This window comes from Maniola hyperantus, chromosome 6 (genome assembly GCF_902806685.2).
Source record: "Maniola hyperantus chromosome 6, iAphHyp1.2, whole genome shotgun sequence".
NCBI lineage: Eukaryota > Metazoa > Arthropoda > Insecta > Lepidoptera > Nymphalidae > Maniola > Maniola hyperantus.
Genome location: NC_048541.1, coordinates 5,310,202 through 5,322,489, shown reverse-complemented (window position 1 = coordinate 5,322,489; position 12,288 = coordinate 5,310,202). Strand labels below are relative to the sequence as shown.

Below are 12,288 nucleotides of genomic sequence, written 5' to 3'. Positions count from 1 at the left end.
TATCTGGTTTACATCTTTTGTAAGCATTCTTTATATTTTTATCAGTGCTGAGCCACCCTCTCGTAGGTATTTATAATCAGCCTTATCAGGGTTCGTCAACAGCCCTTTTTGATCTTCCAGTCCAGGCAATTTCATGGTTGAAGAACTTTGTAAATTAACTTTTAAAAAGGTATGACTTTATATAACTAACATCACATTAAAAATGCGTTAGACCCGACTGTTCCCAAATAGTAAAATAATCTGACTGTCGTGATCCCTCGAGCGTCTAGCCATTCTTTTTTCCTCTCTGCATCTTCATTTGATAAATACAACTTATTTCTTGTTCAAGCTTTAACCATATTAAGTTAAACAGGTTTCACAAGTTGCTGTTTAGAAGGCATGTGACGATATTAACGTATCGACTGAAGAAGTGGAGCACTGCTAATTAAACTAATGCTCGCTTGTAATGTAACTAAATACCTACGTCTGGTTGCGTAAGTCGAGCTCAAAAGTTAACAACTACTTTAATTTTGGCCTGAAGCATAACATTTTGTACTGAAAATTAGTTTATTGCTATATTATACATATATTTTTATTATGTATTTCCCTTCAGTAAAAGATGATGTCCACGTCATCAAAAAATATTCTTCTGATCTCATAAATATCAGACTTTGGATTTTTATTGTACATATATTTTATTGGAAATGCTTTGATCAACTCAATTTCACGAAGGGTTATTGTATTTTCGTATTGTATTGGAATCCCGAATGTCTCAATTTAGAAAACAGTAATATCTCCTAATTTTAATTCTTCTGAGAGTGAGTTCAATCATACTGGTATTATCTATCGGCGCAGCTATTGCAGCAAAAAAATAATAGCAGAAAAATTAGTATTCCGTTGTCCTTTTTGGATATTCTTTTTTTCCTGACCAGTGCCTCCCACTTACCGTCTTCCCATGAAGGCGATTATTTAGGATCTATATTTCTGTCCATCGCCTACACCAAAACTGATGATCAATGTTGTTACGATTACCTGCCTATTACAAACAAGAGGGGTAGCTTAGGTAATTTCGTTCTTGACCGTTGGGTATTTTAAGTGGGTGAGAGTTTTACGTGTGTTGTGCTTGCGATCGAGTTCAGCGACCCGTTACGGCCACTATTCAATCTGGATCGAGCATGCGCGACGCTTTCATCCTTTGAGACACCTATTATGTGACTTTTAGGTAGTAATATGCGACTAATAGTCGGGCATTGAACTGTGCGCGTGCATATTATGAGATATCAATTAGGGCTGGCACGCATTCGACAGTTGATTACGAACTAAGGGTGTTTTGGGTGTTTCAAACTTAGGCCAGGTCAGTGGGTCGCGCAGCCTCCCGTAGCGACTGGGAGAGACGCGCCTCTATCGACCGCGTGCCGCCAGATTTAGGGCTGTCAGTTTTGACTTCCGCGTTTCTCTGGGGAATTTTTTTGCTAGTACCTATATATTATAGCTTTAACTATTTAATTAGGCGCTCTAGCGCGCCTCTGGTCGACTCCAGGCGTAAAACAGTATTAATTATAATGCCATAAGAGGATATAAAAATCACGTCAATACGAAATGTAGAGTATGTACAACTTTTGTCACAAGAGACTACATATTTAGAAAAAGATCAATAATATTTTAAAAGAGCAAAGTTCTTAGAACTCTCATTGTTCATACCTTTTAGAATAATTTACAATACACGTTCCATGTATTGTCCAAGTGTTCCCCTCATGGCCACCCCATGGCTAAACAATAAAAATCCCTCTCACTATTAGGAGTGCAATTTATAATATAGGGGCGTCGTTGCCGCCCCTGATTTTGGTGATCTTGCGCGCAGCATCCATTTCTGCGCAACTCCCGGCGCAATTCAGCCGCGGGTACGGCCCTTCAAAGCCGCACCTTCGTACTTCCGGAGTCTCTTGCCTAGAAAAGGCTCCTCGCGAACCCTTCTTAACCAGCTTCTTATCCCTAACCTAGTGCCCTGTGCTATGTCCACCTTTTTGTGAAGTGTCCCCGAGTTTATGTGAATAGCCATGGGCAAGGATAAACACCAGCCCACTGAGGCTGAAGTGAAGGTGGCCACAGTGGATCTGGATGTCGTGGATAATATGGCGACGCTGCCAGTTGGCCAACATCGACAACAGGGCAGTGATATTGCCATCGCCGAAAAACATAACAACGCTAACAAAGAGATGGAGTTGAAATGCGTTCAGCCGAAGCCGTCGAAGAAGTAGGTCTTGATAATAATAGAAAGTTTAATCTCTAATCGAAAGTCATGATCCGCGAGACAAATTGGTTGTGATAGATTAGTTTATTTATTGAAGTTTAGGTACTTATTAATAAACGTTAAGTTAACAAAGTTATTTTTCAAAATAATATTGATAAATAAAATAATTCCAAATAGATAAAATTAAGCATATGTAATGGTAAAAATTATCTACGGTTACTCTTTGCAGTGCTATTAAAAACTGTGATTAAAATTTCCATAGTGGAGCTCTCATCTCGCGCTCGACTTTTCACCTTCTTTTGTCCATGACCCACTATTATAATACCGCAGTTTAAGTAAGCAGTGATTTCAAAGATATGAAAATGTTTTCACCTTCATGTTACTAATCTTAAAGTAAAAGTATTATATAACCAAGTTTCATTATTACGAAGTATAAAACATGAAACATAAATTCTATCACTATAAAATATTTAAGCTTTACTTTCATTTGTTTCAGAACTTCACTGTTCATCATTTCAAGTTTCATCTATGCGAAACTACTGGTGGTCGTGTGTATTGCATATGTTGTTAGTGATGTGATTACACATAACTTACCGCTCTACTACTATGAAGGATTTTTCACATATTTATATGGCATGAGTATATTATTCTTGCTATACGTGTTCTGCTTTCTTTTACAAGGTACGACTATCACTCAAAATGATTTTATGTATAAAATTATACTTTGGTTCTTTGATATCTCGTGATACATCTACAAAATGTTTTTTTATTTCTAGAAAGCGCATGCTGCAACGGAAGTCCTCCAAAACCCAAACCTCCTCCAAAAGAGAAGAAACCGAAGAAAGAAAAAGAAAAGAAGACCAAAGACAAAGAAGGTAAAGACGGTAAAGATGGCAAGGATGGAAAGAAAGATGGCAAAAAAGATGGAAAAAATAAAGATAAAGACAAGAAAGAGGATGCTGGAAAAGACAAGACCAAAGATAGCAAAAAGCAAAGTCAATTTCAGGTACACCTTATTTCTAAGCGTGGTCAACAGCACATCACCAGCACATCCAATACATTGTTTATAACATACATATTTATCACATTATTTGTCTTTTCTATTTATCGTTGTGTTAAATAAAATAACTAATTTACTTATGAATCAAATTACGTGATTTTTGTCCGTTTTGGGACTTTAGCACTCTATCGCAAATTTTTTATTGGCTTTCCACTGAATCCACGTTTTCGTAAATGCTTTGTTAGGAAGTTACTGGCGCATGACCCCTTTTTGTTTATGCTGCCTACTTTTTGTTTTTTCCATATCATTTGGGCAGGAGGTGTATCCCCGTAAGATGCGTGATAAAGTTCGACAACAACAATTGCAAATGCAAATGGCGCAATATTATGCCTCCGAACAGGTGAGGTATACTTACCAGAATCCCGCTTTATCATTTACGTATTTTATGACCACCGAACGCTTTGGATGTGCTGTTGTACTTTTGATTGTTTGTAAAAACATGTATTCAATGCTTTATACTTTAGTCGCCTATTTTACTGTCTTTTGCTTCGAAATTGATTAAAAACTAAATCATTAATACCAAGCCGTTATAAGAACAGCTGTATTTTTAGTCCTGATAATTTAGTTTTACTTTGTGTAACAGTGTACCCCAGAGTTATTAGCGTTTACTGAAGAATAAACTGGAAAACTTCTTTTTATGCTCTTGTTACAATAACAATAATATTTATCATTCCAAACAAATGCATCTTCATAAAGTACAATTGAACGGTAGAACCATTCGCAGAGCCAAATTATAAGACAGACTGATCTACTGATCTTCTTATTTATGAGTTTTTGTTTGTGCCTGTTAAATATAAATTGAATTAACATTTGTTCAATGTCTTTGTAAGAGAAGATGTAATTGATGATTTGTTATCAATATTTTCTAAATGCTATTTTATTCTATAGCAACAAGATGTGGTGGAACTTGAAGCAGGTCCTGTTGCACGACCTATGCGCCGTCGCAAGACTTCCCAGAATGAACACAGTCATGGCAGTTTTTTCCTTAGAATCGGTGCTATTGGTAAATAAAAGTTTGACATTCGAAAAAGAAATATTTTAACAGTGCTTATTCATATTTGTATTAATATTATCAATGTTCATTTTATTTACAGCGTTTGGGCTTGGTACTATGATTTATAATGGATTGGAATTCGGGACTTTCTTTGAGTTGCCACTTGAATCCCCGTGCTATCTAATTTTGAAAGGTGTAAACCCGGTTCTACAAATGGTTTTTACATTTATGCAAATGTATTTCATATTCATGAATTCCCGAGTAAGTAGCCACATCTATTTAAATTACGTAAATTAACTTAGTACTGTACAAATATACTGATATTATGTTATTATTACAGTTAAATATACACCGATTTAAAGTTATCGCCCGTTTTGGTTTGATGCATGTTGTTGCTACCAATATTTGCGTATGGATACGGACACTGGTGCTAGAATCTTTAAAAGAAATCACTGATTATCATGTAAGAAATCCTCAAGGTGTTCCTGGAGAAGGCGTACTTGGAAGTATGTTTTTTTAATAAAGTAGATATGTATTTTTTAAAACATAGTTTCCAAATTTTTAAATTAATGACAATACTTTTTTGTTCAGAAGTTATCCGAAAACATACCTTAAGGCATTCAGGAAAAGTTTTCGGGGCTGTTGCAACTGCCACAACAACAATAACTACTACAGCTGCTACAATTGCCAAATCGACTGGAGAGCAAATATTAAATGCAATATCATCGACAGCTGTGCCTACAACTACTCCGACTAGTAAGTATAGGCCTAAGAAACCTTTTTATTTAGATTCGACAGAATTGTCATTATTATTCTCGTACTAACCCTTCATTTTACTGCATGTATGTTATTAAAAAACCTTGGACTAACTTTTCAGCGACTACTTCCTCACCATATCGTAATATCGGTGGTGGTTACGTTACTAAATCTAAAGTAATCGACTCTATAAAGGCTACTTTAGGGTATGACAATGGAGTACTCTACGATCGGAATTTCAAAAGTGCATGGCCAAATGATAACCCTTTCACAACTACCTCCACAATATCACCAATCACAGTCGAAGCCGACAAAGTAACACAAACACAAACAGCAATGTTGGAAGTATTCCAATGGCTGTATTCATCGACTATGAAACCGATTATAAGCACAATGTCCACTTTGGTGGCATCCACTTCTTCTGGATCACTGTCCGAAAAAGATGAATGGGGCAATAATATCGGAACATATCGTGTAGATGAACCACCGCATTCGCCAGGTTTGTCGACGGAGTATCAACTACATATCATCTTCACATTTCGTTCCCCGCCGTAGAAATTTTGTTTTGCGTATTCTGTCATTTGTGTTTTTCACTAGTAGGTCTAGGTGCACTAATAATTAATTGAATCGATTGGATTTCATATTAGCATGTTTGTGTTTAGTTTTAATTATTGCACAAAAGGATTTCAAGTACTATATTTTATTATATTATTTAAGGAGGTTTTAATATAATTCGCAATTGTTATAGATCCTTGTTATTTATGTTTACAGTTAACAACTCCACAGAGATTTTTGAATCTTATGACTCTCTTAATCCTGCTGCATTGATTGCCAACATTGACAACACTACGGTTTGTGGAAGAAATCCGATAATGGGCACAATAGTTTCGGATTCGGCTCCTTATCTCTATCCATTTATAATTGAATATTCGTTAATTGGAGCAGCTGTAATATACGTTATGTGGAAGCATATCGGTAGATATCCCAGGTAAATATTCTTATTCCTATCTTAAAACGGCGTTTAAACTAACGTAGTTTCAACCATTAACTTTTGATATTCATAAATCCATATCAAAATAATTCATTTAGAAAAAACGCAGTAATTTGAAATGTATAGTTAATTCTAGTTTTATCAGACATTTGCACGAATAGTATAGCATTAACACCAAAACCATCGCATACGTTAATGACGTGTGCGTTCGCGTTTGGTTGCAGCGTGGCCAACGATGAAGATCTGGAAAGACGTCTGGAGGCTGTTCTGTCCCGCAGGGCAGCAGCGTTGGCGGCCGCTCAGCGTGGCAATCGAGTTGACTGTGCCGGTGCTTCGAAGGGACTCTTCTGCGGACTTCTTCTCCTCGTCGCTTCTCTCATCTGCTTGATCCTGTTCTTCGTCCTGATAAGACATCAAGAACTGAAACGCCTCTCTATTTACTTGGCTGATGTTTCTCATTGTGCTCTGATGGTGCTGTCCATTTTGGCTATACTGATAGGATTTATACGGTAAGATTTAAAAACACAATTCCTACAAAAAAAAACATGTTGCTTTATTAAGTTTTTATTCTATAAAAGCGGGCAAAATTTTAAACCTCCTCCTTTTTGGAAGTTGGTTAACAAATTTTAGCGCACAGATCACTGCAATCTCACCCGCACTTTCGGTGTGAACACGCACTAAAGTTTACAAAATATTTTTCTAGCTACTTTAAGACTAAATGTGATAATTAAATTCTTGCATTTTAAAATTTAATTTGAATGCGAATTACCCAGTTTAGTCTGCAATCTGCATGTATTACTGTGAAAAAAAACAGTAAGCAAAAATGATACAGCAATTTTTTGTTTTATGTTTAAAAAGCTTGAGTTTTAACATTTATGTTTGTTTTTGTTTTTATAGTTTCGTTAAATTTACTTGTTTAGATTCCCTTTTCTTATAAGAATTTTTTTTCCCTTAACCCTATCATTTCCCCCACTTTGACTTTCCCGGCCTCCTTGCAACAATTCAAAACGCTCCACCCACCTCCTGCATACTTCATGCATTTCACAATTCACACTTGAAAATACAATATTGTGGTTAACTTATAATTGTTTACACTTATTATTTACTTTTGAACATTATTGTTTTCCCTTATTTTAACCTTTATGTTCACCATATTTGGTTTTTCCCTTATCACCAAGTAGTGGTAGAAAAATGAAATGGAGCTCAAACCCTTCCTCCTGTACCGAACCTCTTCGCAGGGTGCAATCGTTGAAGTTCCGCTCAGAAGAACAGTCAGATCTAAATGATATACTGCTACGTGTCTCTGCATTTGGACTCTTCGTGTATGCTGTGTTCAGCGTGATCGCTGGTGGAATGGGAGCTTTTACTCATGAACCCAATCTCTTAGTCATGATTACTGGATGCTTGAGCGTTTTTCAGGTTGGTATTATTTTTTTCACGTATAAAAAACTTAGTTAAGGAATGCCACTTTATTTGTTTTGAAAAATGCAATAAATCTTTATGTAGATAATGCAACTAGAATACGTACAATTTTACAGGAGTCAGGACGGATGCAATTTTCACATGCAATTTTACAGATATATTTTTTAAGAGCAATCATATTTTGTCTCTAAATAAAAAGATCATCAATGCTGAAGTGATTTGAGCAAACTTATAATTTAAATGTTTCTTAACATTTTTCAGGTTGTATTGCAGCTATTATTTATTGCGGATGTATCCCGTCGTCGCGTCCATCTTCCAGAACAGGAACGCAGCAAGCCTGCTCGTCAGGCAGTTACCTTTTTGCTGATTTGCAACGTCACCATGTGGTTGATTTATACTTTTGAAGCTCAAAAAGTCCTCGCCAATCCGGTAATTATTTTGAAACTTTATTTTAAGCCCTTTTCTTAACTTCGTAACACCTGTGATACATCATATTAAAAATACTGTTGTTTTAAAACGTGATTTAGCGTAATTTTTATACATGAAATGTAATCGCGATTTAATTAAGAATGAGATAAAAATACAAACCTGAATCCTATGCATCATTTGGGTTAAGATGCCTAGCCCTATTTTTATTTATTGGAACAGAAATTAATAGTACCTGTGAATAAGTTTTTTAACCATTTCAGTTAGTCTTAAGTTAAATTAGTGTTATTGTGTATGACTTCTAATGACACGTTTATTTTATTTTATTGTAACTGAAGCTTTTTATCATAATTATGTCATATTATGTAACTAATAACTTCAAATTTCACTAAAGTTTTTTCAATTACTGTTTCAGGTTCAACTAGATTTCTACGGATTTGTTGCCTGGTCTCTCGTCCAGCGCTTCACTCTTCCGCTTTGCATCTTCCATCGTTTCCACTCAGCTGTCACCCTAGCTGAGATTTGGAAAACCAGCTACAAAGCGCGCTTGGAGTGAATTACTTCGACTACTGGATGTTTAAAATCTTAGTCCAAAATTGATCGCCCTAAACTGCGGGGTAAAAATTGATTTCGTCCTGGTCCGGGACAGCAATTTAAAGTTAGGATGGATATTTTGCCGCCAGTTCCATATTTACGATAGTTGATTTTCCATTCATAGTTCGTAGGTAATAGTAGGAGGCTATAAAAAGAATGTTTGATATATTTTACGATAAATCAAACTTATCCATAATTGCTCTCCCGGAAAGAGTCGTAGGTGACAACAGAACAAGGCGAATAATATGAACCTAGCAATCGAAATATTAATCGAGATAATTTGAATGTATTTTGGATTTTGTTTTTATTTTGTATATCACATTCCACAATACAATAGTTTTGCATTACACTTAATTATTTTGAAGACTGAATGAGCAGATCGACATGAAACTTACCTAAATACGTATTACCTAATTGCTCACGGTGAAACATATTATATTTAAACAAAATTTTATAATCTCCAGTTGTGAAAAGATCCCTCCTTTTTTAGACATAATTTGAGTGCCATGGTTATAGGATTTAAGAACTTTTTAAAAATTGACAATATTTTACAATTTCGTTAACACGACAGTTAGGTTCACGAACACAACATGCAAGCAATAGACTACCTTTGAAGCCTTAATTTAATATCGTCTTTAGTGTAGAATAAATAATTTCCACAACTATAAAGAGTTTCCGTATTTGAGAAGCGTAGGATATTTTTAAAATTAGTATTAATATTGCTATGAAAGTATCAAAAGATTTATTAGAGCTACTAATTATTTGAAATAGTGTAGGGTAATTAAATACGAATATTATATAGTTGACGTGTCGAAAATTAATATCTTATTATAATGTACTTAAAGTTACAGAAACACCAGGTCGTATGATACTTATACAAGACACACAGATAGCAGTAAACTGCTGGTTACGGATGAGGATATTTGATTTTATTGCCAGGGGCCATGAAAAGTCTTAAACATTTAAATCACTGTCGCACTCTTCTGCGTTGCGTGTATTTTTAGCATTTTTGGAATAATGTTTATTATTCTAGATATTATATGACCTTTTGGAATGAATGTAAGTCGGAGTTTAATAGGTGTGAACAAAAGTTTAGCTTCTAATTTCTTACCGGATGGTTTCTCTTTAATGTTTGGTGTTTTATAACTACCTACTTTTGATTAATTTTGGTTAAAATCTCACTGCAAATATTTTCGTAACGAATTTTACGTGCAATCTATTTTTATAGGCTGACTTGTTTTACATGGAAGGTGAATACTTGTGTGTATCGAACGCGTTAAGCGTAATATCATTTCTACTTTACAGATTTTGTATAAATAGGTCATATGAAATTATTTATAATATATTTATTAATTTTGTAATTAACTTTAAGGTTTAATCGTATCTGATTGCTCTGGAATCAGAGAGTGAAGTGTGCTCACTTTGTGAGGTTTTGAGTGAATGTAGTGCGGACTTTTTGACTGTGTATGATTAATATTATTGTATAATTAGTGTATTGTTGAAATTTCGTCATTTAACAAAATTGAATATAGGCCTATTCACACTTATTACTGAAGTCACAGTACCGCTATAATTATTATTGTTTCAAAATAAATTCTCTATGAAAGTGTCCACAGTCGTCAGTGCAGAAAGCACGGATGTAATTTGGCGACGACGATATTTTTTGCCGGATCACGGACGCCGCCAAAGAGTTACGGCGGTTACGCACTCATCCGATCCGAGTCCGTGAAAATACTTTCTGAAGTTGTCATAGAACTATTTGTATGGTAGCTTATGACGTACTTAGATGTTTGTTATATCCGTATTTTCACGGATTCGAATCGGATAAGTGCGTGATCGCTCTTACACGAGTTCTACTCTTGAGATCCGCAAAAGTACCTACTGAGAAATCACTGACATAATTATGTGAATTGAAGCCACTGTGGTATCACTGCAGTCTGATATGGAACTGTGGATATCGTGCCAGAACAGGGAATTAATGAGTCCATTGATATGTGTGAATAAGCCTTAATTATTTGGTGATCTCTACAGTCTGTGTATTAAGGTACATTTTTAAAGTGCATGATAAATATCGAAAAGTAGATAGGATGTCTAGCAAAAGACAAGAGCTGTATATAAGATGGTTGCCACGCCACGTCGTAAACCATCTTTGCAGCCTTTATGGGAATTAGCAATGTGATTTATATAATGCGCTTCTGAAACCGTACCTTAACAATACCAAATTGTACATTAATTTCAATGTTCGGCGGTACAGATCAGAATGTATGTTTGGCTTGTTTAATCACTGCCGTATTTAAAACCACTTTTAATTGTAAGTCTTTGATAAATCTATACTATTTCTAACTTGTTCAATTTTGTAGCGATATTTACTGTGTACCTAAATGTTTGGAACAAAGTGTACCGATGTTTGTATCTTTAGGTTTAAACATTATTATGTGGATACTCAGTCAGTGTTATAGATACTTACCAAAAATTAAAATTTGGAAACATTACATACTTTAAATATATAATTAATATAAATGTCTATTTGAGTAAATTAAATATCTAATACTTATGTGATTGTGAGTTTTATTTACAGCCATGCAGCAGGTACCAATAATATACATAATTATTATTATTATTATTTATTTATTTATTATTTAATTAAAACGGCCATAAAGCCAATTACACAAATTAAACTACGAGTACAAACTAACATAAACATACTTACAAAAATTGTTAAAATTATAAATTTTAAAAAGCAAAATTATAAATTTTCACAAAAGTGCAAGACCCATGAGGTCAGCCCATTGCCTTATGAAAGTTATTAATAAAGATGCCTTTACCCAACAACTTTACAGCACTACAACCAACATATCTAAAATCTTCTTACTGCCCAATAATTCTAGAACTTTAAATACATGTACTTAGACCCAAAATTAATATTCAATCTATCTGTAATCTGTTGATAAGTAAAATCAAATATTGACAACTAGATGATACCCGCGACTTCGTCTGCGTGGATTTATGTTTTTAAAAATCCCATGGGAACTCTTTGATTTTCCGGGATAAAAAGTAGCCTATGTCCTTCCCCGGGATGCAAGCTATCTCTGTACCAAATTTCGTCAAAATCGGTTGAACGGTTGGGCCGTGAAAGGCTAGCAGACAGACACACTTTCGCATTTATAATATTAGTATGGATAACGACATAGGTAAATAAGTAAGGCTAATTCATTTTGGCTGTTAGTCAACTCATTATATTACTTTACTAGCTTATGCCCGCGACCTCGTCCGCGTGGACTACACAAATTTCAACCCCCTGTTTTACCCCTTAGGGATTGAATTTTTAAAAATCCTTTAGTGGATGTCTATGTCAGCCAAATTTCAGCTTGATCCATCCATGGTTTGAGCTATGTGTTGATAGATCAGCCAGTCAAGTCAGATTTTCCTTTTATCATATATACCTATTTCCTTTCAGATGTAGATTAGGCTCCAGAAACCAGTATGGTCAATTATTGAAACTACATTAGTATGTTAGTACTAGGTAGGTACTTAAACTACCTATAGAAGAGTTTGCCTGAATCTTAAATTAAGGATAGATACCACTGTCTCGGAGCGCAGAAGTGAACGGGACAAATCCTTAATCAAAGGACTGAAATTTAGGTAGGTAACAACCTACCAAAGTTAACACTTAGATTAGAAAAACTTAGGCCTAAATAACTTAGCAGCTACTCACTAGTACTGTATAGTGCGCTAATCAATCGTGAATCGTGTCCAGGAATAGGGACACAATATACCTTACAGGTACTTACCAAGGTAATAATATAGGTAGGTAG

The 12,288-nt window shown here is 35.0% G+C and overlaps 1 protein-coding gene across 10 annotated transcripts in view; it reads left to right on the top strand.

Annotated features, from left to right (window-relative positions):
- OtopLa (Otopetrin-like a) overlaps nucleotides 1-11,032 on the top strand; it is a 62,501-nt gene extending 51,469 nt beyond the window's left edge. For 4 of the 10 annotated variants that reach the window (XM_069499249.1, XM_069499250.1, XM_069499252.1 and 1 more), the window contains exons 4-16: nucleotides 2,727-2,911; nucleotides 3,007-3,236; nucleotides 3,547-3,630; nucleotides 4,179-4,293; nucleotides 4,385-4,545; nucleotides 4,625-4,790; nucleotides 4,876-5,040; nucleotides 5,162-5,539; nucleotides 5,812-6,028; nucleotides 6,256-6,540; nucleotides 7,213-7,450; nucleotides 7,715-7,882; nucleotides 8,295-11,032. In XM_069499249.1, the coding sequence (XP_069355350.1) occupies nucleotides 2,727-2,911; nucleotides 3,007-3,236; nucleotides 3,547-3,630; nucleotides 4,179-4,293; nucleotides 4,385-4,545; nucleotides 4,625-4,790; nucleotides 4,876-5,040; nucleotides 5,162-5,539; nucleotides 5,812-6,028; nucleotides 6,256-6,540; nucleotides 7,213-7,450; nucleotides 7,715-7,882; nucleotides 8,295-8,435 (2,533 nt within the window). In that variant the 3' untranslated portion in view covers nucleotides 8,436-11,032. Of the gene's footprint in view, nucleotides 1-1,872; nucleotides 2,234-2,726; nucleotides 2,912-3,006; nucleotides 3,237-3,546; nucleotides 3,631-4,178; nucleotides 4,294-4,384; nucleotides 4,546-4,624; nucleotides 4,791-4,875; nucleotides 5,041-5,161; nucleotides 5,540-5,811; nucleotides 6,029-6,255; nucleotides 6,541-7,212; nucleotides 7,451-7,714; nucleotides 7,883-8,294 lie in introns of those variants that run through there. The other 6 variants (XM_069499257.1, XM_069499256.1, XM_069499251.1 and 3 more) reach the window with 6 other exon arrangements.
- The last annotated feature ends 1,256 nt before the right edge of the window (nucleotides 11,033-12,288 follow it).